Source organism: Argopecten irradians, chromosome 4, assembly GCF_041381155.1.
Source record: "Argopecten irradians isolate NY chromosome 4, Ai_NY, whole genome shotgun sequence".
NCBI lineage: Eukaryota > Metazoa > Mollusca > Bivalvia > Pectinida > Pectinidae > Argopecten > Argopecten irradians.
In genome coordinates this window covers 27,242,182-27,269,943 of record NC_091137.1, presented here as the reverse complement: position 1 = coordinate 27,269,943, position 27,762 = coordinate 27,242,182, and the positions used below count along the sequence as shown (strand labels likewise).

General features: G+C 36.7%; 4 protein-coding genes across 8 annotated transcripts in view; 2 read left to right on the top strand and 2 right to left on the bottom strand.

Moving 5' to 3' along the window:
• Positions 1-60: 60 nt before the first annotated feature.
• LOC138322205 (putative uncharacterized protein DDB_G0292636) lies at positions 61-531 on the bottom strand. The gene has a single exon (XM_069266252.1). The coding sequence runs from the start codon at positions 529-531 to the stop codon at positions 61-63; it is 471 nt and encodes a 156-aa protein (XP_069122353.1).
• LOC138321142 (ankyrin repeat domain-containing protein 61-like) lies at positions 337-3,076 on the bottom strand. The gene has a single exon (XM_069264591.1). The coding sequence runs from the start codon at positions 3,038-3,040 to the stop codon at positions 1,742-1,744; it is 1,299 nt and encodes a 432-aa protein (XP_069120692.1). The 5' UTR covers positions 3,041-3,076; the 3' UTR covers positions 337-1,741.
• A 1,723-nt stretch (positions 3,077-4,799) lies between these two features.
• Positions 4,800-17,519, top strand: LOC138321140 (uncharacterized). Its single transcript, XM_069264589.1, has 2 exons — positions 4,800-4,959; positions 12,099-17,519. The coding sequence occupies exon 2, from the start codon at positions 12,106-12,108 to the stop codon at positions 13,471-13,473; it is 1,368 nt and encodes a 455-aa protein (XP_069120690.1). The 5' UTR covers positions 4,800-4,959; positions 12,099-12,105; the 3' UTR covers positions 13,474-17,519.
• Positions 17,520-20,126: 2,607 nt separating this feature from the next.
• LOC138321139 (cubilin-like) overlaps positions 20,127-27,762 on the top strand; it is a 35,213-nt gene continuing 27,577 nt past the window's right edge. For 3 of the 5 annotated variants that reach the window (XM_069264586.1, XM_069264584.1, XM_069264585.1), the window contains exons 1-4: positions 20,127-20,309; positions 24,425-24,525; positions 25,220-25,322; positions 27,612-27,724. In XM_069264586.1, coding sequence (XP_069120687.1) covers positions 24,471-24,525; positions 25,220-25,322; positions 27,612-27,724 — 271 coding nt within the window. In that variant the 5' untranslated portion in view covers positions 20,127-20,309; positions 24,425-24,470. The remainder of the gene's footprint in view (positions 20,310-24,424; positions 24,526-25,219; positions 25,323-27,611; positions 27,725-27,762) is intronic. The other 2 variants (XM_069264587.1, XM_069264588.1) reach the window with 1 other exon arrangement.

The following is a 27,762-nucleotide window of genomic DNA, read 5'->3' as shown; positions in this document are numbered from 1 at the left end:
TCCCCTGTTACTTTGTCCTTTGTTCCTATTTGTTTCATCTGTCTTTGTCCTTGATCCCTGTTACTTTGTCCTTTGTTCTAGTTCATCTGTCTTTGTCCTTGATCCCTGTACTTTGTCCTTTGTTCCTATTTGTTTCATCTGTCTTTGTCCTTGATCCCCTGTTACTTTGTCCTTTGTTCCTATTTGTTTCATCTGTCTTTGTCCTTGATCCCCTGTTACTTTGTCCTTTGTTCCTATTTGTTTCATCTGTCTTTGTCCTTGATCCCCTGTTACTTTGTCCTTTGTTCCTATTTGTTTCATCTGTCTTTGTCCTTGATCCCCTGTTACTTTGTCCTTTGTTCCTATTTGTTTCATCTGTCTTTGTCCTTGATCCCCTGTTACTTTGTCCTTTGTTCCTATTTGTTTCATCTGTCTTTGTCCTTGATCCCCTGTTACTTTGTCCTTTGTTCGTATTTGTTTCATCTGTCTTTGTCCTTGATACCTTGTTACTTTGTCCTTAGTTCCTATTTGTTTCCATTTTTGTTCCTTCATCCTCTATGACTTTTGCCATTTTCGCTTTTCCTTTTCCACCCCTTCTTTTGCGTCTCTCCCCTAAGTCCTTTGTTACTTTGTTGCTTGAAACTTTAATACTCTATTGTGTGGTCATTTGTCACTTTGTTGCTTGGTCCTTTGTTAATTTGTTGATTGGTTCGTTGTTTATTTATTGTTTGGTCATTTGAAACTTTGTTGTCTGGTCCTTTATTAATTTTTTGCTTGGTCATTTGTAACCCTGTTGTGTGGTCCTTTGATACTATGCTGCGCGGTCGTTTGTTTGCTTGATCCTTTATTGATTTGTTGTTTGGTCCTTTGTTACTTTTGCTTGGTCCTTTATTAATTTGTTTCTTGATCCTGTGCTAATTTGTTTCTTGGTCCTTTATTAATCTGTTTCTTGGCCCTTTGTTAATTTGTTGCTTGGTCCTTTGTTAATTGTTGCTTGGGCTTTTATTAATTTGTTGCTTGGTCATTTGTTAATTTGTTGCTTGGTCCTTTTTGTTCGGTCCTTTATTAATTTGTTTCTTGGTCCTGTGCTAATTTGTTTCTTGGTCCTTTATTAATTGTTGCTTTTGCTTTTATTAATTTGTTGCTTGGTCCTTTGTTAATTTGTTGCTTGGTCCTTTTTTGTTCGGTCCTTTATTAATTTGTTTCTTGGTCCTGTGCTAATTAATTTCTTGGTCCTTTATTAATCTGTTTCTTGGCCCTTTGTTAATTTGTTGCTTGGTCATTTGTTAATTGTTGCTTGGGCTTTTATTAATTTGTTGCTTGGTCCTTTTTTGTTCGGTCCTTTATTAATTTGTTTCTTGGTCCTGTGCTAATTTGTTTCTTGGTCCTTTATTAATTTGTTTCTTGATCCTTTGTTATTTTGTTGTTTGGTCCTTTGTTACCATGTTGCTTGGTCCTTTGATACTGTGACGCTTGGTCGTTTGTTAATTGGTCCATTGTTATTTTATCATTTGTTTATTTGTCCCATGAACTCTTCATTCACACCTTTTCATCTGTTACTGTTTCCTGTATTATCCTTTTTCTGTCTCCATACCTGCAGCGTGTTTTACTTGTTTTCCGTTTGTAAACGTCTCACATATTTTGTCTGTCGCTATTCTGACGGGTTGTTACTATCTCTGATGTGACTACTTTGTTGTTGTATCTGGGTTTTTTTGGTTTTATTCCCTGTTTTTGTATTTCTATTGTCCTTTTCTTAATGGATTCATTCGACGTCGTCACTGTCTGGGCGTTCGCCACGCACCCCATTGACTAACAGAGGCATATTCATGAAGTTACTGACGAGAACAATTTCAGATGTTATCACTCCTGGGAGTTGGAGTTGGGTCAAATGGCGGACGTTTTGTCTGCTTCTCCCCATAGCATGTCTGACACTCTGGATACACAGGTAAAATAAACGAGACGGAGAAGTCGACATTGCCATCAAATCTTTCAGAATGTTTGGCATTTCTCTTCGGTACCCATGGAAACACAATGGATAGTTACCTTGCGAGTCCCGAATGTTTACCTGGGTAGTTTCCATAAGAAGACACTCGATTCCAAGGAGACATCGACCGGGCTCGCAGGTATCCAAGAGCCAAAATAATGGCGTCCGGCCCAGGCTATCTTTCTCATTAGCATCACAACCTATCTGCAACAAGTACGAGATCTTGTCTCCGTTTCCTTGGCTTGAGATGATGTGCAATATTGTTTTACCGTCGTTGTTTGTCTGGTTAATCACTGAAACTTGAGCGTCACACAGTACATCACGGAGTTCTGACACGGATAGCCTTTCGCACGAGCACAAATGGTGCAAATATGTACAACCATTCACATCGGTAAGTGTGACGTCAGCACCTTGATTAATGAGGTATTTTATGCTTCTTAACCTGCCATGCTTAGCTGCTACAGCAAGAGGTGTACACGACTGATCATCACAAATATTTAAATCAGCACCAGCTTTAATCAAAATCTCCATAGCACCATGCAGTTCCTTTTTAGCTGCGAAATGGAGTAGAGACTGGTTTTCGGAGCAGATTCTTTCCTCTACATTCGCACCATGTTTTAAAAGTACATCCAATATACTCGATGTTTTACAGATCTGTTCTTTCATGGTATTCCAAAAATCTTCTTCAATTGCTAGATCATCAAAAAAGACAGTGTCCTCATCTGGCCAAATACGTGGCCAATACTGCAAACAAACATTACACGGTGTTCTTCCGTACATGTCGAGTGCGTTGACGTCTGCTCCACTTTCTGCAAAAAATGACACTATTTCTGTTCTTCGATACATGCATGCAACGTGCATTGGCGGAGACCGCGAAACTTGACCATGAGGAAATTCTTGTGCAGTTGGAAATCTCCCGCCCGAATATCGCTTTAAGATAAATCGACAAAGTTCCAAGTCATCGGATAGGATGGCAGCATGTAGTCTTTCGCTAGCGGCCATACCCTCGATAGAACGAGCAAATTCCTGTATTGATTCAGTTTCGGATATCATATAAGTGGACATTTTGCACCCCATTCTGTACAGAATTGGAATTTAAAACGACATGTCATGTGACGCATTCACGTCATTATAATTATGACGTCATAATCAGAACCTATCTGCGTTTTTTATATTATCGGAGCATACAACGCCACTTGGATATTGGACACTACAATATTATCACTCTTTGTTGAAATAAAGACAATGATTTGCTTTTGCAGATTTTTTAACCATCCTGAACCATTGTAAAAAGTGACCAAGCGTGCCTTTTGTAAGGCAATACAACTTATATTTGTGACTATATGAAAATGATAATGGACTCTACACGAAAAGTCTTCAGAAATGAAAATGCGAAGTTAATTTCCAGGAATAATCAGTTTACCAGTAGAAGAATATGGTGTGTAGTGGGATTGGGCGGTGACCAGGTAGCTCAGCGGTAGAGCATTCAGCTAGTGTTCGAAGGATCTAGGTTCGAATCCCGGTCTGGCCGCTACATTTTTCCCTCTCTTGTTACATGCGTGCTTGGTGTACTTAGATGTATAGTTAGTCAAAATATGCAAACAACTGGATCATACGAAATGAGATTAAACTCATGCCGGGTTTGCCAAAAGCTGTTTTAAAAGTTGAGAGCCGAAAGTAATCAAAAACGTCATTATCATATTATTCGAAATTACTTTTCAAAATGCAACTTACACTTCATAAATGTCTGTTTTTTATGGAAAGGCATTTTCTGAATCTGCTAATTAAACATCAGTTTTTTTATATCGTGTTAAATTTGACTAGGTACTTATACATTCAGACTTATAGTATTCGAAATTACTTTTCAAAATAAAATTTACGCTTCATAAAAGTCTGTTTTTTCATGGAGAGACATTTTCTGTTTCTGATAATTACACATCAGTTTTATCATATCGTGTTAACTGTGACTACCTACCAATAAACTCAGACTTCCACATAATATTTATCCCGTTAGATATAAAATGAAAATTGCAACAATTTAATTTTCGGTCTGCGAAACACAAAACTCAAGAAGAAGAGAATTATAACATGCCAATAATATTTCTCTGAGTTTGAAATCGATTTCATTTGATTTTTTTTAACTGATTACATGTAGTATTTCGAATTTTATGACTGCATTAGAATTGTTATCTTATCACAATTCATACGAATATTCAGTAAAACTTGCCTTGGCGACCACCTCTGTATAGACAGCCTGCGTAATAGGAACACTTTCATAGGGTCCCAAATGTCCATTTCCAACACAATGCAACCTGTGTATAAAGACCACCTGGCTATAAAAACAATTTTCCCTGTCCAAGGGAAGTCTTTATAGACAGGTTTGACTGTCCCATGGATGGTCTTTATAAACAGGGTTGACTGTCCCATGGATGGTCTTTATAAACAGGTTTGACTGCCCCATGGGTGGTCTTTATAGACAGACTTGACTGCCCCATGTGAGTCTTTATAGACAGGTTTGACTGTCCCATGGGCGGTTTTTATAGACAGGTTTGACTGCCCCATGGGTGATGTTTATACAGGTTTGGCTTTATATTTCACAAGAAGACAAACTACTTACATCTTGCTACAAAATAACAGGAATTTGAAGAGTAATAACGTACTACCTGGTCTTTATTGGACATCTCTAGAACCAGTCATGACAATCAAGAGGTATCTTTACAAGATGATACTAGCTTCCTTTGATGCAGATTTCGGTTATATACCTATAATGAATGACGATATGTTTAAAATATATACACAAAGTGTGTCGTATCGCTTTATATTATGTATACACATGTGTACACATCTACGTACCCGTTCCAGTCAGTAACCACATATTGATTACTGGTTTTGCAAACGTCACGTCTAAACCGAAAGTAGAACTAACATGGCGGTAGACTCAAAGGAGATATAGTGTCTTGTGTGTATAGCTATAGAAGAAGCTTGGGTTAGAGGAGGTAAGTTTATCCAATGTTTATCACTGTAGTCTGTATACAATCTACTTGTGTCTGTAATCTAATATATTGATAATATATGACTTGATGTTTCAACCTATTCAACCACAAGGAAGTTGATTGTAGAAATACCAATCACCAATGATTACGCTACATTTAGTTATATTTCCGGTTTCATAATGATCTATGTAAAACCGTAGGCTAATACATCGTGACAGAAAGTGGTTCACAGGATAATGAAGTGTGATAACAAGATATTATTCACAGGGATCTGAGAATTAGTTACAATTAATGTATATTATATATTTAAACCAACCTTACTACCCCTACGTACACCAGTTTTAGACGTTTTAGGAATCTAGATAAATAGAATCGACAGATTTCATACTCTTTTAGATGATGTATTACATATTGAACACACCATATAGGATGTTACACGGAACACACCAAGAAAACATTCTGGTGGATCTTAATATATAATATACACTGTAACTACTCCTCAGATGGACAATATTAAATGAGCAGTGGCGTAGGAAGATGAAACGTAATCGGGGGTCTCCCTCGGGGGGGGGGGGGCAAAGGTCCTCAATATTTTGTAAACCCCCCCCCCTCGCGCCGCACCTACAGGAGGAGATTAATTCAACACACAACACATATATTTTATATACCTTTTTCATATATCATTAAATATAATCCTTGTTCACATTTATAGACAGTGGGGTCGCTAAAAGGAAATTAACGAATACGCAAATTGGCCAAATTAGCGTGTGAGCGCCGAAGGTGTTTGGGGGGGGGGGGGGGGTTCGGGGGTCTCCCTCGGGAAAAAATATTACAATTTAGAATGGCTAAGATAAGTTTCACGATGCATTTTGATGAATTTGCCAACGCCCGAAGACACAAGATTTTGGTGTTAGGGGGGTTCGGGGGTCTCCCCCGGGAAAAAATATATCACGATGCATTTTGATGAATTTGCGAGCGCCCGAAGGCGCGAGATTTTGGTGTTTGGGGGGGGGGGGGTTCGGGGGTCTCCCCCGGGAAAAATATTACGATTTAGTATGGCTGAGATGAGTTTTACGATGTATTTTAATGATTTTAAAGCGTTCTTACCATGGTAATTTTTCGATTTAAAGTAACCTGCATTTAGAAACGATAATTGTGTCGTCAATCATTGTGCAAACCTGCTCGATCTGAACATACCGTATTCACACCATCGGCACATTGTTTTGTAACTCAAAATAAATATAAATTAATTGTCTCGCTTAGACATATAAACAAAGTAATCTTTTAAGAGACATTTTTTGAAATACAAATGTAGTACGTAGAATCTCTTAATGGACATTTATAGTATAGTTCATGTCTATTGAATTTCTACTATAAAAGGTTTGAACATTATGTGCTTGAACGTTTTAGGAAATGCGCCGCGCAGCGGAAAATTTTTTAGAATGAAGAACAAAAATGTGCAGGATGACCCTTTTTTCTTTCAAATATGCATTTTAAGAACATTTCAGTCGGCGAAAATGGGGGGGGGGGCAAAAAGACATGTTTGCCCCCCGTACTGGGGAACGGGGGGGGGGGGGGGTTGCCCCCCCCCCCTGCCCCCCGCTTCCTACGCCCCTGATGAGGTGTCTTAATGAGATATCACAATGTCAGGTGTGAAAGTGAGGTATTATATCATCAGGTGTGGTAGTGAGATATTACAACATCAGGTGTGGTAGTGAGATATTACATCATCAGGTGTGGTAGTGAGATATCACAACATCAGGTGTGGTAGTGAGATATTATGACATTATGACATCAGGTGTGGTAGTGAGATATCACAACATCAGGTGTGGTAGTGAGATATTACATCATCAGGTGTGGTAGTGAGATATTACATCATCAGGTGTGGGTAGTGTGTGTAGTGAGATATTATGACATCAGGTGTGGTAGTGAGATATCACAACATCAGGTGTGGTAGTGAGATATTACAACATCAGGTGTGGTAGTGAGATATTACAACATCAGGTGTGGTAGTGAGATATTACAACATCAGGTGTGGTAGTGAGATATCACATCATCAGGTGTGGTAGTGAGATATTATGACATCAGGTGTGGTAGTGAGATATTACAACATCAGGTGTGGTAGTGAGATATTACAACATCAGGTGTGGTAGTGAGATATTACAACATCAGGTGTGGTAGTGAGATATTATGACATCAGGTGTGGTAGTGAGATATTACAACATCAGGTGTGGTAGTGAGATATTACAACATCAGGTGTGGTAGTGAGATATTACAACATCAGGTGTGGTAGTGAGATATTACAACATCAGGTGTGGTAGTGAGATATTAGACATCAGGTGTGGTAGTGAGATATTACAACATCAGGTGTGGTAGTGAGATATTACAACATCAGGTGTGGTAGTGAGATATTACATCATCAGGTGTGGTAGTGAGATATTACATCATCAGGTGTGGTAGTGAGATATTACACATCAGGTGTGGTAGTGAGATATTACAACATCAGGTGTGGTAGTGAGATATTACAACATCAGGTGTGGTAGTGAGATATTACAACATCAGGTGTGGTAGTGAGATATTACATCATCAGGTGTGGTAGTGAGATATTACATCATCAGGTGTGGTAGTGAGATATTACAACATCAGGTGTGGTAGTGAGATATTACAACATCAGGTGTGGTAGTGAGATATTACAACATCAGGTGTGGTAGTGAGATATTACAACATCAGGTGTGGTAGTGAGATATTACAACATCAGGTGTGGTAGTGAGATATTATGACATCAGGTGTGTGTAGTGAGATATATCACATCATCAGGTGTGGTAGTGAGATATTACAACATCAGGTGTGGTAGTGAGATATTACAACATCAGGTGTGGTAGTGAGATATTACAACATCAGGTTTGGTAGTGAGATATTACAACATCAGGTGTGGTAGTGAGATATTATGACATCAGGTGTGGTAGTGAGATATTACAACATCAGGTGTGGTAGTGAGATATTACAACATCAGGTGTGGTAGTGAGATATTACAACATCAGGTGTGGTAGTGAGATATTACAACATCAGGTGTGGTAGTGAATGGTGTGGTAGTGAGATATTAGATTTACAACATCAGGTGTGGTAGTGAGATATTACAGGTGTGGTAGTGAGATATTACAACATCAGGTGTGGTAGTGAGATATTACAACATCAGGTGTGGTAGTGAGATATTACAACATCAGGTGTGGTAGTGAGATATTACAACATCAGGTGTGGTAGTGAGATATTACAACATCAGGTGTGGTAGTGAGATATTACAACATCAGGTGTGGTAGTGAGATATTACAACATCAGGTGTGGTAGTGAGATATTACATCATCAGGTGTGGTAGTGAGATATTACAACATCAGGTGTGGTAGTGAGATATTACAACATCAGGTGTGGTAGTGAGATATTACATCATCAGGTGTGGTAGTGAGATATTACATCATCAGGTGTGGTAGTGAGATATTATGACATCAGGTGTGGTAGTGAGATATTATGACATCAGGTGTGGTAGTGAAATATTACATCATCAGGTGTGGTAGTGAGATATTACAACATCAGGTGTGGTAGTGAGATATTACAACATCAGGTGTGGGTAGTGAGATATTACAACATCAGGTGTGGTAGTGAGATATTACAACATCAGGTGTGGTAGTGAGATATTACATCATCAGGTGTGGTAGTGAGATATTACAACATCAGGTGTGGTAGTGAGATATTACATCATCAGGTGTGGTAGTGAGATATTACATCCATCAGGTGTGGTAGTGAGATATTACATCATCAGGTGTGGTAGTGAAATATTATAACATCAGGTGTGGTAGTGAAATATTACATCATCAGGTGTGGTAGTGAGATATTACAACATCAGGTGTGGTAGTGAGATATTACAACATCAGGTGTGGTAGTGAGATATTACAACATCAGGTGTGGTAGTGAGATATTACAACATCAGGTGTGGTAGTGAGATATTATGACATCAGGTGTGGTAGTGAGATATTACAACATCAGGTGTGGTAGTGAGATATTACAACATCAGGTGTGGTAGTGAGATATTACAACATCAGGTGTGGTAGTGAGATATTACATCATCAGGTGTGGTAGTGAGATATTACAACATCAGGTGTGGTAGTGAGATATTACATCATCAGGTGTGGTAGTGAGATATACAACATCAGGTGTGGTAGTGAGATATTACAACATCAGGTGTGGTAGTGAGATATTACAACATCAGTGTGGTAGTGAGATATTACAACATCAGGTGTGGTAGTAGTGAGAGTATATTACAACATCAGGTGTGGTAGTGAGATATTACAACATCAGGTGTGGTAGTGAGATATTACAACATCAGGTGTGGTAGTGAGATATTACAACATCAGGTGTGGTAGTGAGATATTACAACATCAGGTGTGGTAGTGAGATATTACATCAGGTGTGGTAGTGAGATATTACTATCAGGTGTGGTAGTGAGATATTACAATCAGGTGTGTGTTACAAATCAGTGTGTAGAGATATTACAAGATCAGGTGTGGTAGTGAGATATTACAAGATCAGGTGGGTAGTGAGATATTAAGATCAGGTGTGGTAGTGAGATATTAAAATATCAGGTGTGGTAGTGAGATATTATGAACATCAGGTGTGGTAGTGAGATATTACATCATCAGTTGTGGTAGTGAGATATTACAACATCAGGTGTGGTAGTGAGATATTACAACATCAGGTGTGGTAGTGAGATATTACAACATCAGGTGTGGTAGTGAGATATTACAACATCAGGTGTGGTAGTGAGATATTACAACATCAGGTGTGGTAGTGAGATATTACAACATCAGGTGTGGTAGTGAGATATTATGACATCAGGTGTGGTAGTGAGATATTACATCATCAGGTGTGGTATTGAAATATTATGACATCAGGTGTGGTAGTGAGATATTACATCATCAGGTGTGGTATTGAAATATTATGACATCAGGTGTGGTAGTGAGATATTACATCATCAGGTGTGGTAGTGAGATATTACAACATCAGGTGTGGTAGTGAGATATTACATCATCAGGTGTGGTAGTGAGATATTACAACATCAGGTGTGGTAGTGAGATATTACATCATCAGGTGTGGTAGTGAGATATTACAACATCAGGTGTGGTAGTGAGATATTACAACATCAGGTGTGGTAGTGAGATATTACAACATCAGGTGTGGTAGTGAGATATTACAACATCAGGTGTGGTAGTGAGATATTACATCATCAGGTGTGGTAGTGAGATATTACAACATCAGGTGTGGTAGTAAGATATTACAACATCAGGTGTGGTAGTGAGATATTACAACATCAGGTGTGGTAGTGAGATATTACAACATCAGGTGTGGTAGTGAGATATTACAACATCAGGTGTGGTACTGAGATATTACAACATCAGGTGTGGTAGTGAGATATTACAACATCAGGTGTGGTAGTGAGATATTACAACATCAGGTGTGGTAGTGAGATATTACATCATCAGGTGTGGTAGTGAGATATTACAACATCAGGTGTGGTAGTGAGATATTACATCATCAGGTGTGGTAGTGAGATATTACAACATCAGGTGTGGTAGTGAGATATTACAACATCAGGTGTGGTAGTGAGATATTACAACATCAGGTGTGGTAGTGAGATATTACAACATCAGGTGTGGTAGTGAGATATTACAACATCAGGTGTGGTAGTGAGATATTACATCATCAGGTGTGGTAGTGAGATATTACATCATCAGGTGTGGTAGTGAGATATTACATGACATCAGGTGTGGTAGTGAGATATTACATCATCAGGTGTGGTAGTGAGATATTACAACATCAGGTGTGGTAGTGAGATATTACAACATCAGGTGTGGTAGTGAGATATTACAACATCAGGTGTGGTAGTGAGATATTACAACATCAGGTGTGGTAGTGAGATATTACAACATCAGGTGTGGTAGTGAGATATTACAACATCAGGTGTGGTAGTGAGATATTACAACATCAGGTGTGGTAGTGAGATATTACAACATCAGGTGTGGTAGTGAGATATTACATCATCAGGTGTGGTAGTGAAATATTACATCATCAGGTGTGGTAGTGAGATATTACATCATCAGGTGTGGTAGTGAGATATTACATCATCAGGTGTGGTAGTGAGATATTACAACATCAGGTGTGGTAGTGAGATATTACAACATCAGGTGTGGTAGTGAGATATTACAACATCAGGTGTGGTAGTGAGATATTACAACATCAGGTGTGGTAGTGAGATATTACAACATCAGGTGTGGTAGTGAAATATTACATCATCAGGTGTGGTAGTGAGATATTACAACATCAGGTGTGGTAGTGAGATATTACAACATCAGGTGTGGTAGTGAGATATTACAACATCATGTGTGGTAGTGAGATATTATGACATCAGGTGTGGTAATGAGATATTACAACATCAGGTGTGGTAGTGAGATATTACAACATCAGGTGTGGTAGTGAGATATTACATCATCAGGTGTGGTAGTGAAATATTACATCATCAGGTGTGGTAGTGAGATATTACATCATCAGGTGTGGTAGTGAGATATTACATCATCAGGTGTGGTAGTGAGATATTACATCATCAGGTGTGGTAGTGAGATATTACATCATCAGGTGTGGTAGTGAGATATTACATCATCAGGTGTGGTAGTGAGATATTACATCATCAGGTGTGGTAGTGAAATATTACATCATCAGGTGTGGTAGTGAGATATTACATCATCAGGTGTGGTAGTGAGATATTACAACAAGAGGTGTGGTCGTGAGATATTACATATATATATATATATATGTTTTTTTTCTTCTGTGATAACGTAATGTGTTGGTTTTTTCCCCATTCTCTCTTTGAATTTATTGAACATTTCTTGTATCTCCTTAAGAGGAAATAAAGAACGCACAACATGCATATAAAAAGCATTTTTCGCCTTTATATAAGGAAAAAAAGCTTAATAATATAGGAAGGTTTAGCAGACTAACATACATATGTAAAAAACCGCTTACCAACAGGAGGATTCCGGGCAATGTAGAAGATACGTGTCAATTAAATGTAGTTTTTTGTTTACCATATACTTCAGAACAAAGATGGCCGATGATGAAGATGGATGCGACATTTGCTTTGAGAACTACAGACTACCCAAGTTATTGCCTTGTCGTCATACATTCTGTGAACCATGTCTGAGGGATTACGCCAAAAACACCTGTCCCCAGGATCTGAACGAATTCCTTGTGTGTCCACTTTGTCGGACTCATTGTGTGCTGCCGGATTGTGGAGTGGGCGGGTTCATTAATAACTATTTTGTCCGTGACAGTACTGCCAGTGTTCGAGGCAGTATTGCATTCAAAGAGTACCCAAAGTGTAACTTCTGTAAACAAACATTGTTGGCTGATGACGTATACAGTCATCGTTGTACGACATCGTCAGAATTATCTTCAGACGAAAGTGACGACAGCGACTATGAATACAATGACAATTCTCTAGATTTTATTATCCGGTTCCCAGTGCTAAGAATGAGAACAAAGTACAAGGTGGATCTACGCTGCGCGTTCCCGCTGGTGGCAAGCGACCTTGACAACGCGTTAATCACGTGCATTCGCATAACCCCAAAGAACACGTGCTACAGCATCGTTAACATACGAAATACATATAACCATTACGACGCTGATGGCAAGTGTATTGGAGGGATCACCATTACACCAGAGACTGAAATAATGGACATGGCTTATCGTAAAGACAACACAGTGGTCTTTCAAACCAAAAACGAATTATTTGCTGTAAACGAATCAGAAGTTAAACTATTACGGATAATAAACAACTTTGAAGCTACTGCTATGGCATTGTTTTCAGACGAGCGCATTGTCACGGTTGGGACTGGTTATCCTGCCAAGAAAAGCGTTAAAGTGACAGAGGGTGATAGCATTGATGACGAGGAAGGGAAGCCACAAGAGCCGGATGTGAAAGGCATAATTATGATTTTGTCAAGAGACGGAAAGAAAATACTTCATGACTTAAGTAGGGAACACTGCAAACCTAGTGTCGTGGCAGTAAACCAGGTTAATGACACCATTTGTTTGAGTGATAGCGAGAGGAAACTAGTTTCTGTTTTCCTGCAAAGCGGGGAGATCATAGGAGAGTTCAACCTGGATTTTGGGCACTTGTCATTTTTGCGATTTCTTCCAATGTTTAATTCAAATGATGAACGTGGCTTTAGCCCAGCAGGACTTTGTTTTGACCCTGACGGCAATATCCTTGTGGTTGACCAAGTGAGCGGGTCCATATTGATATTAAACAATGCTGCAACCTTTCTTGGTATTCTGGTGACTGCCGCTGAAGGTGGATTCGGCCGGCCATTTTTGATTGGTTGTGGTTCTGATAGAACTATCTGGGTAGGGGATAGGGGGACAATGAGGGTTTATGAGTTGGCTGGATACGTTAATGATATTGTCATGTGATACTTGGATAGACTAGATACAAAGACCGACTATGTTTCAGAAAAAAAAGTTTATCATCAACACTTGTATCATAGCCTAAGATGAAATAACAACGACAAACAAATGCAATATTCTGGATGTAAATCAATAACAACAACTAAGGTATATTCCGCAGCTTTGCCGTGTGGCGTAATGAACGAAAGCGAAATCATAAGAAAACCCGCATTATGCAAATTCATATTTTATTTATTTCAAATATTTAAGAAGTTGAGAAAATGATAAGAGTAGTATCATCGATGATATAATTATACTAATTTTATAATTACATTTTAAAATTTCAAAGCCGTTTCGGTTAAGTTCTGATGTACTTTAAAGAGTCGCTTTCTTTTAATTATTGACTTGTCAGTTATTACTTTCTATACTCTCCAGACAAAACTCAGACAGTTTTTATTATAGTTCAAAATGGCCACTGACAAAGCATACAATTAACTCTTACTCTTATACATTGTAGCCTAAATACTCTTGCTTATTTTGTATTATTGTGATAGTCCCAATTTTCCTTTCACTTTATGCTATTGTAAAGTAAACGCGAACACATTGATAACCCGAAGTGTTACTACCATAGTTCAGTCGATCCAAAGTTAACTATGTTTGACACTGTAACCAGGAATATTGGTACATGTTGACAGATCATAACTATTGGATAATTTGTTCTCGTCAGACTGGAACAGATTGACAATGAATCATGAAAGCACCATCTCCTTTCCATCTTCTTCTTTTCATTTTTTGTCGTCTGCCTATTTTCATCATCTGTTTGTGTTAATCTTAATATTTTCATTAGTCTTTTTCAAATCTAAGTCCAAGAGTTCCAATTTTGTAAAGAGTCACAACGTATACACTCAACATATTGCACATGATAAACTGTCCTTAAATGGTTTAGGGCGATAAGCCCAATCAACTAACCAACCGACCGAATCTGTTCTTTTTTTCTTATTGCCATTATTTTGGATGTGTTTTCTTTCATCATGATTAACATAAGGCATCACCGTTGCAACACCTTCTATCCTCTTATCGACTTCATCTCTCACTGTTACGCTGCCTATTGTTGAGTTAGTTATGTTATCATAATTATATTCTGCTACTCTGTCTCTCACCTTTAATTGTTTCATTTCTTTCGATATTCTTTCTACGTATGCAATTATTTTATGAACTGTTGTTTCTGGTGAAAGATGCTTCACTGCTGGCGCATGGTAATTTTCATCTATCAAAACAGACGCAGACGTCCCCATTATATAAATTATTGTCCAAATGATAAATGCCGTTTATGGGTTTTTTTCAGCGGTTGCGTATTTGTTTGTTTATGCTGATGATGGTTGATCTTCATACCTTTTCCTTTTCTGAGATTGCTATGCTGTGGCCACTGATCGTAATCCTTAATGACGTCCCCATTATATATCTCCATTAGGTGGTACTGTTGAATATTTTCATACCTCATCTCATTACACCCTCCTCAAACCCCGCTTGTCATTCACTTCCTCGCCAATCCACAGTCTACATGTATTTCCGTTTACAAACCATTCCTTCATTGAACAATTGTCGTGTATTTCTTACCGTTCTCCTTCTGACTGTATCCCTGATATTCTAGGGGTTACTATCACTCTTGTTATATCCTTCCCTGGAATATTTCACAGCAAATCTAAAGGCTGTGTATGCGACCACAGATAATAAGTTAGTAAGTCTTTTCATGTACATCAAAAGAATTGAATTACTGTGCACTGTCTCTGTAATCTCTGCAGGCCTGTGGTTGTTCACTGGTTTTCCTTAACTGTCTTTCGCTTTGCTATGAAATATATAGGGACAGTGATAGTAACCCCTGGAGTACCGTCTAAATGGGGTTAAATTTTTACACTGGAAACCGTACGCCAAACTGCTCTACCATCGGTTCGACTTACATTTCTATAAGTTTTTAAGTCATTGATGAATTTTAATTCTGCTTCCAGTTGTGTGTTTGCTTTAAATGTATTCTAGTGAATGTTGGTGTGTAATGTTGTATAACGGCATTAAATTGAAATTCGCCATTATCTTGACATATTTAAAGTGAACAGTCGGACAAGGATGGCTAAAGTCGGTAAAATGGTGTGAATGTATCCAGTATAATTTCTTATGAAATGGAAAAATAAAATCTCTCGTCAAAATCTGTCTGCGTACGAAGAAATTAATTTAAAGTATGGAAATTCTAAAACGTCCTCCCGGCTGACTATGTCCGTGGTTACATTTCCACGCAGCCTCGCTTTCAATGCTTTCAACTTTTCTTTATTTCAATGGTCAGAACTGGGAAACTAAGCAGAACTTGGCCGTCGTATTAATATGTGAGAACTTTTGGAAGGCCAATGAACGCATTTAGACTGGTTTTCTTTGCCCGACTATTCACTTTAAGTATACCTATATCTAGACACTCAAACCTTATTTTAGGACGTTATTAAGTGTATTTGTCTTACTTTTTAACAAACAAATGTGCCATAAACATCTTAGATACTCCTGTGTTGTTTTCTTGCTTTGTTACCAGTAACATCATAGTTATTGCCTTTTTGACTAATGATTTACTTCTGTACCTCCATTCATTTAGATATCCTTTGAACTTACTGCTGATTATATGTTATGATTTGATTGCAAAATATGTCATTAATGTATCAAGTTGACCAAGGGGCCGAGGTTTTGGTCATGGCGTCCGTCTCCTGCCAGGTTTTCTATTATGTTTTGAACCGCTGATTCGTATTCAGGTTCAAAATTGCAAACATTTCGGTATAAATGGTTAATGATAAAAAGCGGTCCTGACAAGCAGGCCAATGTTTGGGATGTAGAGTCGAGTAAGAAAAAAATAATGCCGACTCCCTATGGACCCGGTAACCAAGAGAATATTATATCATTCCTGTGATTGGAAGTTTGCATTTGTTCAAAAGGTAAGGTTCAATCTCCGTGACAGAGCTCTGTCAGATTGTATTGACCTAAATCATCTCAGAATTTATTTGGTTTAACCTTTCGAAAGCTTGCAAGTAAAGTTGTAACAAATCCAAAATTGTGAAATAATTAATACAACAGTGACTTATGTGGGATATTTTGTCATCAGGTTGATAAACTATCCGGTTGAATAATACTGGCCCAGTGAACCTCCTGGTACATTCTGATACATTATGCTTACTTTTGTGACAATATTCAAATCATAAAAATAGACTTTCAGTCATTCCTATGCCTGAGTGTATTTGCAAATATTCATGAATTCCAAAACTTTGTTTTTATATATTTATTTTATGAATACATGTATTTAACTTTTTTTATGATTGAGAAAAAGTAAAGAGATTTGTAGCCATACTGTGATATCTAAATATTTTTCCAATTAAATATGCCATATTTCGATGTCTTGTTATCAATTTCTCCCGATAGATCTACTTCCTATATGAAGTTTTTGCCTCCATTAACTCTAATGATCACTGTCGTAATATCTACCACTGGACTAAGCCATAGCAAAACTGAAGGTTCTTCGTACGACAACAAATGAGACAGATAGTTTGGTCCTTAGGTGTACATTTGAATAACGGTTCACTGTATGACTTTGCAATGGGACGTCGCTCTCTACACAAATAATATTGATATATTCCAGGGGTCGATATTACGAAAGTGATAGTAACTCCTGGAATATCGAGGATGGATGATTCAACGAAAAGTGTGAATTTGACATATTCCAGGGGTCGATATTACGACAGTGATAGTAACTCCTGGAATATCGAGGATGGGTGATTCAACGAAAGGTGTGAATCTGACATATTCCAGGGGTCGATATTACGACAGTGATAGTAACTCCTGGAATATCGAGGATGGGTGATTCAACGAAAGGTGTGAATCTGACATATTCCAGGGGTTGATATTACGACAGTGATAGTAACTCCTGGAATATCGAGGATGGGTGATTCAACGAAAGGTGTGAATCTGACATATTCCAGGGGTCGATATTACGACAGTGATAGTAACTCCTGGAAGATCGAGGAAGGGGGATCCAGATGTGAATCTGATATTATATAGCCATATTATTTGCATGATTTCCCACTTTCTCGAGTGGCGTCTTTCTTAAATGTATCGCCTAAGGAAGTTGTGACGGTACCCTTGTTATCTTTATTTCATTTTCTTTCGTGAAATCAATTTGGATGTGTCATTACAAGAAACATTAGAAATTTTATGCTGAGGAATTATTCATACTACGTTTAAGATTTTAGAGCCTGTTTAAACTAGTGATATTTTGTATGCCTCTATATCACTTCTTATGTATACTTGAACATAACTTAGATGTTAAAATTGTCTATTCATCCGTCTTAATCGTAGCTATTATTACTAACTTGTAGATTGTTGTATTGTTTTTGTAAATGGCAGTCTTCAAATAAACGGTAATATCCAATATCAGGCCTAATGCATACACATTTTTAATCAATTAGTTATGTTCAAGCATACCTAAGAAGTGATAACGCATCAGTGGATTTCCTTACTAAGGTTATATGAAAATTTGACTTTATCACGATAGTTGAAATTCAGATGATTAACTATACGTTATGCCTAACAAGGAGCAATATGAGACAACATTTCTTATATCTACTGACAATTATACTTTTAACAATCAAAAGTACTTTTGTCGGAAATATATATCAGTCATAGAGGTTGTCTGGGGGAAATTCTTGTACTTCAAATTTAGCACTTATAATCTAACCATATCGTCCAGATTTGTGCAAAGAGCTTTGCTGGTTTATTTGTGTCTTTCACATCTAGTGTTGTAGGAGAGCAGATCAAAAGAGATAAGTAAAAAAATGATTAAACTAATCTTAGTGAGATAAGGTTCCTGTGGGGTTGTCAGCTACAGATAATAGGTAATCAAGATTAATTAGATTTATCGTCTGAATAGTTAGAGAGAAGATTTGTTTAGCCACTGATGTCTCATTAACTAAAGTTTTGATACTGTGGTTATTCTCATTTTGTATGTAGATATACATGCATAGTGCATGTAAATGGACTGTAAATAGTGTACTAACTTAAGTCTACCTTGTACCTCGTTACATGTTAACACTCCGCTGCGACTGCATTGTTGTTTTGTCAACCTACCTGTAGTATGTACTATGCCTTCTTTGCCTTTGCAGGATAAAATCATTTTCAAAGTTTAGTCAGCTTTATACTAGCTTAGAGAACAAAATTACTTCCACAGCTAAATCTGTTTTATTGCATCCTGAAAAACGTATATTAAAACAGAAATTATGAACATCCAAATATTTTAAACGATAACTAGAGTTTTGAATGCAACTTGACGGTTTAAAAATAAAGCTTGAAAACATTGCAGTATCCGAACGGACAACAACACACTGTATATGAATATATAACTTTTAAAACAATATTAAACCATTAATGAAATGATTTATCGTAAAATTATTTTGCGACTTAAAACAATTTCACTAACTAAGATGTTTTATACCAAGGCATTCAATGGACACTCAGTAATTGATCGGAACCACATTGTATCGCTCATTGACACACAATGCCCGAGCAGTACAGCGTATTTCACCTTGAGCTCACTTGAAACCTTATCCGACTCCCAAACAGTAATTTACATCACCTCGTTGTTGTCAAACTTGCCTGGCCTTTGGTTATGATTATTTGGTTATCTACACGGTGAAGGGATAACGCATTACATGTATATACAGACAAGTAGGTAAATGGTTTGTAGTTTGTACAAAAGATTATCGGTGAACTGTAAAACTATACTGGTGGAATTCAAATAAAAACATGATTCTTTAATAGCTTATACACATGTACACCGAGATACAAATATCGTGACAGTTTGTACCTCGATTATACATTTAAAACATATTTATATTTTAGTAAATGTATTGGACTGATAGCCGGTGCGAGAAATAGGGAAGAAATCAGTGTGTCTTGTTTCAAAACATTTATTACAGTTTACTAAGATGTTTTATGTCCGAACTCATTTTGATTCAGAATCAAGTTACTCTGATACAGCTGTTCGACATTCGTTAAATGCATGTCTAACTAGTCTATCTGAATGGTAAAAAAAGATTGTTGACATCAATTAATGTGTAAATCTTGTGTCAGTGTATAGAAAATCAGAAACAGTTATGAGTGATTGTAAACTTTAATGTTATTACTTTCAGATACTTGAATTGTTAGAAATATCCGACTGGATGGAATGAGCATAGCAATATACATTAATCAAACAAGCAATAAAATACTCTCACCATCTGTTATTGTGAGGGATGAAAATGTAAGATATGACTGTTTCTATTTCATTCCAGTAGTAATTTCAACAATGAATCAAATAAATACAAACTTTTACTATATACCTTTTTAATATCATACATCAATTTTTTTTATATTTTTTTTTATTTAGCAGATATTGCTTACATTATAATTTTGATAATGTGCTAAGAAAAATCAGTTACTTTGGATTAAATACGGTATTTTTGAGAATAGTGACGATTCCGTGACGGTTGTAGTATGGATGATTTTTACTGCTTTCATGGAGACAGCAAAAATGAATGTAGTGCCGTGAAATTGATACAACACCTTACAACTAGCATTGAAGTAAGTTAATACCTTACCAGGAAGTAAATAAAAATAGCACTTTGTGTCATCCTCATCGGATGCCATTTCTTCACTTGTGATCACACCTGGGTAGACGTATACAGTATACACTGCGTAGATCTATTACACCTGTCTGGTGTTGTACGCTGGGAGACTTCCTCAGAGTGTGGCTGCTGTTTTCTTAATCACCTGGATATTATTGGACCTGGAAACATCCAGTAACGGTAAGTATGACTCCAGATACATTATAGAGAACAACCAACTAAATAATTTTACATAGACCACAGTGTTAAACTTTGGTAAAGTTTTGTACTGTATTATTAAAAGAAAGGAATATTAGTTAGCTATTGCGTTCTGTAATTAAAGTCTAGGTTCTCATATAACACTAGATAGAAAAAAAGTTTGGGTCCTTCTGCTCAAACTCCAACCAGGGTAGCTTCATTGAAATCAGACGCATTTTGCACTAACACATCCTGAAATTCTAACATTTTAACCTATTTATTATCAAAATTGATATTTTGAACCTAAATCTCAATATAAATTTCCAAATTCATATCATGGTTATCTAGGAATAATTACCTGTCAGAAAACATTTGTACCTTTGAAATTCATAATTAGCCAGCCAATCAGCGGCCGAGTTAAAATTCTATCCTGGGCTCAATCTTGCATACACAGGGGCCATTTCGAAGGACCTTTTTCATTTAGTTGCTTGTTCCCATTATAGACTGAACATGTCTTCATTAAGGCTGTGTGAGGTCAACACCAACACATAATGATTTAAGATTCCATATAGATATCTTGTACTATTAGACATTTCTAACAAGTAAGTGGATGTGAGAGTGAGCTGTGTTACATGACATCGGACCGTGAGTTGGCGGGCTTACAATATGCATAGGACTGGTGGTGGGAGCAGGCAAAGCTCCTTTTGGACTACTGTTATTATGTGTTACTTTTGCCGGAGGGGGTATCGCTGGTGGTTCCATTACATTTACATATTCTGGCGGTGAAGAAACGACTAGTTTCGGAGGACTAGGATTGTCTCTGGTAACACAAATGGGATGGCTTTTGTCAAAGGCATGCGCGTCCTCATTTAACAGTTCTTCCCGCGATGCTACAATATGATCGACATGTGCGTAACAAGTACAGTCTATTAGGCGAGAATGTTTTAACTTTAACGCGTCCTTTGTCATGTTGGCGTTTCTCTTCTGCTTGTTTACTCGCCACACGCCTCCTAAGATCTGGTTGTAGCATCGAGAGCTGGGTTCGGATTTGTCACTTAAGAACATATGACTATTCACATCAAAACTTGCTTCTCGAGCGCACGCTTAAGTATCTGTACCGATCGTTCGGCTATGGTATAATTAGTATTTTCATAATCTCCCAGACTTAATGTCCGGTATTTGAGACATAGACTGTTACGTCGCTGACAACTGTCTTTTTTATGGTATAATTAGTAATATTTTGGAAATCTCCAATTAATATTATTATAATCTCATAGACTTAATGTCTGGTATTTGAGACATACACTGTTGCGTCTCTAGGGTTTAAATGTCTACTTGTGTGTCAGTTGTCAGCGACGTAACAGTCTGGTATAAAGATAAGTTCCTTGTTGTTATACAATTTTATGTTTTTATGGCTGGCCAGTGATATAAAGATATACAGAGTAAAGGGACGGATAGCGGACACACCCTGTGGCTGGTCCCTCGTTGCCCGTGATCATGCAGTACAATATGTGATAGTAGCGTCACTTCGCCAGTCCGAGGATAACTATAACTGTCGTAATATCCACCCCTGGACGATGGACGGCTCCGTCTGCAATAACGTATGAACAGTTAATTTGATCCTTTGATGTTAAAGAATCGAATAACTGTACGTTGTGGTTGACTTTTTGGCTTTGAAGTTAGGCATAGCTCTCTGCGATTTTCAAATGAAGTTTCTGCTTACCTGTGATTGGCACGCTCTTTTTTCCTGAATTGTCTACGGTTTTAAGGTTTGATATAACGACCGTGAAAGTAATCCCTGAAGTACCGAGTTTGGGTAGGGTATAAGATCTACGACTGGGTTCCTGATATAACACGAATATAATCACTTTACTTACACGATGCATACATGGATGACAATCATTAAAGGCATTTGTGAATAACAAAATATTCAAATATATAAAACGATACCAATATTTTCGATGATTACCACTTCAAAAGGCCTGCAGGTAGGGCTTTACACTTGTACCTGCTGTCCCTATTGTATGATCGTTAAAGGCGACTAAAACAGTTCCATTATACAAGCAGACACAGCACGAACATACCGTTGTCTCCCAAAACACGCACCTCGCACTTCACACACGCAACACACAGCATACATGGGAGGCCGTCCTTCCATGACCATGACCTGTTAACAGGACGTTGAAATAATTAAACCAACTAACAAACCAATAAGGGCTTCATCATGCTATATTAATTAAACTTACTTTGCAGCGTTTGCACGATCCTCTTCGGGTGTGGTGTCATTACATCCGGAAACTTAACAATAATAACAACATGGATGGCGTGACAAAAGCACTTCAACAAACGGCATATCTATCACGAATTCATTTTAAATAAAGCCACTTTAAAGTCGTGTATAGGGACTGACATAACAAAACGTGATATCGTGGTAGGACTCTCTATTTAAATAATAAGGATCTTCATTTTGATGCAGCCTTCTTATTGTCATCTTCAGGTAAACATGTGTAGACAATAATAATTAAAGCACTCCTAAGGTTAGATCCGCATGCATCTTGATATATTTGTATATAATTCATTTTTGCTTGTTACGAGCATTTTCATTGGCTTAAAAATTTACTTTATCAGCCCATAAAGGAAAAAATGGCGTCGCCGTTTGTAACGTCGCTTCTTATTGGCAGAGATGACGGCGTAATAATTTCATAGACAAAAGAGTCCAAAGATGAATTTTAAATGTTGAAGAGATTATCTTTAGTAAATTGAATTATAAGGATTAATTTGAATAGATTTTTTATGTTATGGAGATATAACACAAAAATCTGAGTGTACTCTCATCATAAACCGCTTCGCGGTTTATTTAGAGTACACTCAGATTTTTGTGTTATATCTCCATAACATAAAAAATTTATTCAAGTTAATCCTTAAATAGATTTGTAAAATATTATTAATTTTATTTCTTTTCTTTCAGTCGATTCATTCAAAACTTATGTTTATGCCTTAAAACAATTAAGCTACCTTCTTCAGATTTTGATATGTAAGCAGTGATTTTCAGGTACAACAAAGTTGAATACAATGCCATCTAACAAGGTTTTACAAATATACCGACGGACTAGATAAAAAGTGTTTTATATATATTTTAAAAAATATATTGTCATTATTCCCTTGGAGTTTTAGTCCTGTGACTATCAGTCCGTAAACTTTCTATTTATTTTCATCAATTTTCGACATTCCTGATATACGTAACGCATGAGTGGTTTCCCTATCCTGTTTAACCTGTTTCAGATGGCTATCAGAAACCCATTAACATTTAACAATAGTATATTACTCTCGGCTGTCTAACACATATCATATATCCACCCGTCACCTGTTGGTGTATTTAACTAGTTTTTATAGCAAATTATAAACCGCATATGTTGGACAGGGCGAATATGTGTTTTGATAAACCTTGTTTTTCATGTATCACTACTATATATACTACGTAGTCTATATATTTCTCTTACTGTCATTACATTATATTTCAATAATTACTTCCTTAATAAGTGCCCGCTCCCATAAAAAGTTTTGATGACCAATACTTTTTATGTCTTTATTTTCGTTGGCAATGTCATACTTGAAATAGTCTTCAACTTTGACATGCCTATACAACTGGAATATATTGAACTTTCTTTAAGATACGTCGATAAACCACTGACGCTGAACTTTCCTTGAGGATATTACAAAGGCTATTTACTGTACAACACTCCGATGTAACGCGGTGATGTTCATATTAGGGGGCAGCGTATAGTGACAGTACTGACAAGAAGCAAACACGTGATACATATTTGGTGAATACAATATGGTCAACAAACTGTTATCATATCTAAGAAAAGTGGTTGCATTATAAGAGCTAATTTGAAATATTAAACAAAGACACCCACTAGTTCCAAAGGTCCAAAGTATGCTTTCTTTTACATATGGTATAGCAAGGTCGCATCAGATACTTAGCTCGAAGCAAGCTTCTGTGTGTGTGTGTGCGTGTGTGTTTCCTATACACATTTTAATGCAGCTGGTTGTCTCCATTGTAGATGCTTTCTAAGTACTCACCTTATCTCTAAAACATCTGTGATTATTTTATCCAGGATATTATGAGGAATCATCCATGTTAGGAGTCTGGAGCCCGCCACGATGGCTACCAAAGGAGTTCAAACTTTACTGCTTACGCTTGGTATATTCTACATACGTACGTAAACAAAAGTTTTCATAGATATAATCACACGATAAAACAGTAATACTTCTAATATCATATCAAAATATTTTCAGATTAAAGTTAATAATTTGTCGTCGCATGAAAATTATCTTATCCAAAAACTAAAACTTTTGTCACAAAAATCTGCCGTATTCCAGAAACGACTATTTTATTTACATTAAATGCTGAAAATTCCAATCGTCGGCTACCATGAAAAATAACAGAGGCTTGTGATTTTTTAAATTACATTATTCGATCTTGTCTTTGGCTAAATTTTATCATTCGACGTATCATATGAATGCCTATAATTTCATTCAATGTATGTTTAAATAAATATCAGCTACCATGAGGGTAAAACAGAGGCCTGTGTTTGGTCAAAGTTGGATACTGTTTAATTTAATTGAAATTGTTTCCAAAGGCTGAGATCGAGTAATACTATCATCGTTCAGTTTTCAAAAACATCCATTATCATTTTGATGCCATTATTACCAAGTGAAACGTCAATTGTAACCAAACGAAATTAGTGTATGGTTTATTGTTGAGTACAATTATTCTTATTTAATACAAACATGTCATTTGGTTGCCATGGTATCAAATGAGGAGAGTGAAGGTATTTGAACTTCAAAATCAGCCGTTTGCTTACAGTTTAAGTTCCAGGGTCTGTTTAATGTGTATTATAATGTTCTAGTTTACCAATGTGTGGATGGACAGTGTTCAGGTGACGTGAACCTTACTGCCGGAGGAACAGCACAAGATATTACATCTGCGAATTTCCCGGCTCAGTACCCTTCGTAAGTATTCTTTGGATTATAACTTTACCGTTATTCATACCAAACTGTATTATTTAAAATTGTTTACCTGATATATAGTTAGAAACATAAATTTGATTCGATAGAGCACGATAATAATACTTGCACGTTATTTTAGGATTTTAGTTTCATGTCTACCACAATCTCGAAGTATTTGAATAATTTTATATTCGTGATCATTAATTATCTATCAGCACTTTTGTTTTAGAGGTCTCCATGTCTTTTGAAATATTCCATCGATATTTTTCCGGCACGTTCATTTCTAGCCAAATCAGTACAATTACGTTTGTCATCAGAATTTTTCTTCAATATTCCGTATAATGTTCATATTATAGTGCATTAGTCACTGTCGGCGATCACGTGCTTTTTAGGGGAGCCCAAGCACAAGATACATTTTTACACCTATACTCCGATTATTTGAATGTTTGCAACAATGACACAAAATTGAGCAGAAATCTAAACATGAGTATATTTGGTAATAATATCTGACGTCTATAGGCAAGTTCTTTACCCATTAGACTCATTGAGTTCGTAAGCTTACCTTCTAGTTTCTGCTCAAGCGCCTCAATTTTCTGACCGGCAGACATTTTGTTTGTGCTTGGACTCGCCTAAAACCACGTAATTGCCGACAATGTTAATGTTCTACCAGGAAAAAAATGCATATCAAAACAGGATACAGCAAAATACTAACAACGCTGTGGTCACCTTTATGGTCGGGTTTAATGTTCTACTAACAACAATGGTCATTATTATGAGGACGTGCCTAGTGTAGGATGTGGAGGAATACTCAGAGTACCCAAACGCAACCTACGAACGACAAATGCTCTTTACCTAATGATTAATTTCCAAACATATACAATCTACATGTCTCTTCTTGTATTTTTTACTGGCAATAGCCTTCTCACTAATGATATAATGAAATAAATATTAGATGAGGTAATCTATTTTCAATGCAAAATATATTTGATTTCGACAGATATGCAATTTTAGTTTTAGAAATTCATACTCGTCAACCTTAAAAGTAATTTTAAGATTCTTTGATAGTTATAAATACATATACTTTAGTTAAATAAATGTTATCTGCCATTGGTTCATTTACTAAATCGTTGCCCTCTTTTCTTATGGATTTTAGTTAATGAATGCGTGTGCTGAAGTTTCTCACTCTAGTATTTAATTTTTCATTTTTGCATTAGTAGAAATTTGTCATTGTTATTCTTGCATACACGCCAGACAGTTATTTTATTAATACATCACATGACAAATTGCTGAATTCTGATTGGCACTGTACTGCAATAGTGCACGCATCACCAGACACTATTGAAGTGGTATGGTGTTGAATGTGAATCTACTGTTGCGTCACTATTTAATGACGTCATTATAACGTTGTACTCCACAAAGAAATAAACATAACAGACATGATATGACTTAAAGGCAGTGAGCTAGTTCTTCTTGCATTGTTTATGGGATCGTTTCGCGTTTGAATAAACACAAAAAGCGATATTTGACACTTTATGATTAATTATATAGAAATGTACTTTGGAAGTTAAGATAACGTTATGCGATGTTTCTTGAAATATGAAATAAGAAATGAGAATGAAAATGTTTATAAGTACAAAGGTGAGGATGCTGTACTAAACCCATGATGGCCTAGTGTAGATGGCACGTAAGCCTCATAGTATTATTGAGGTTTTCCCTTTCTATGTCTTGTACATTTGGAATACATATTTCCCAAAATGTACTTCAAAGAATGATTTTATGTGTCCTTCTATATTTATCATCATTATTATTATTTAATTACACAAACAATCCAAATTACTATGCAGTATTACTGTAGCAAAAGGTATTTATTATGTGTGAATGTTGAATATATCTGTATAAAAGAGACAGAGAGTGGTGCAAGTTAGGTGAATATGGTGTTCCTTGTGCGTGAATGTGTTGTTGTTTTTGTTTTTTTCCTCTCGAATATTAGAATGAAACGGAATGAAAGTCTCCCTTCTGACTATTTTATGGAAGAGATTGAAATGTAATTTGAAATTTTGATCTAAAAGATAACAAATATGGAAATTGAATGAGAGCCATAAATATGCGAATGGGGACATGTATTGTTATAAACAAGTATTACTGAATAATTGTTTTTTTGGGAAAAAAGTGTTATTGAGTGCTACCTGGATCATAATATTTATTAATAGATGATTATTATCTATAGTACTTTGGAAGTTGAGGCGTTTATAACGTTACTAATATATCTTATTATCTTATCATTTCACACAGTGACAATAGAGCTTGTCGTTGGAGGCTCACAACAGCGGCGGGCTATACGGATATATATACGCGCCATAACATGAAAAAGTTCAGTCCAAATGATAAGGTGGAAATTATTCCAGGTAAGATTTTGATGACAACTAATTATGGATTTTGAATA

Bases quoted from the DNA above. Each gene is read 5' to 3' on its own strand.
- LOC138322205 (XM_069266252.1), bottom strand. From the start codon at position 531: ATGAAGGAACAAAAATGGAAACAAATAGGAACTAAGGACAAAGTAACA.
- LOC138321140 (XM_069264589.1), top strand. From the start codon at position 12,106: ATGGCCGATGATGAAGATGGATGCGACATTTGCTTTGAGAACTACAGA.
- LOC138321142 (XM_069264591.1), bottom strand. From the start codon at position 3,040: ATGGGGTGCAAAATGTCCACTTATATGATATCCGAAACTGAATCAATA.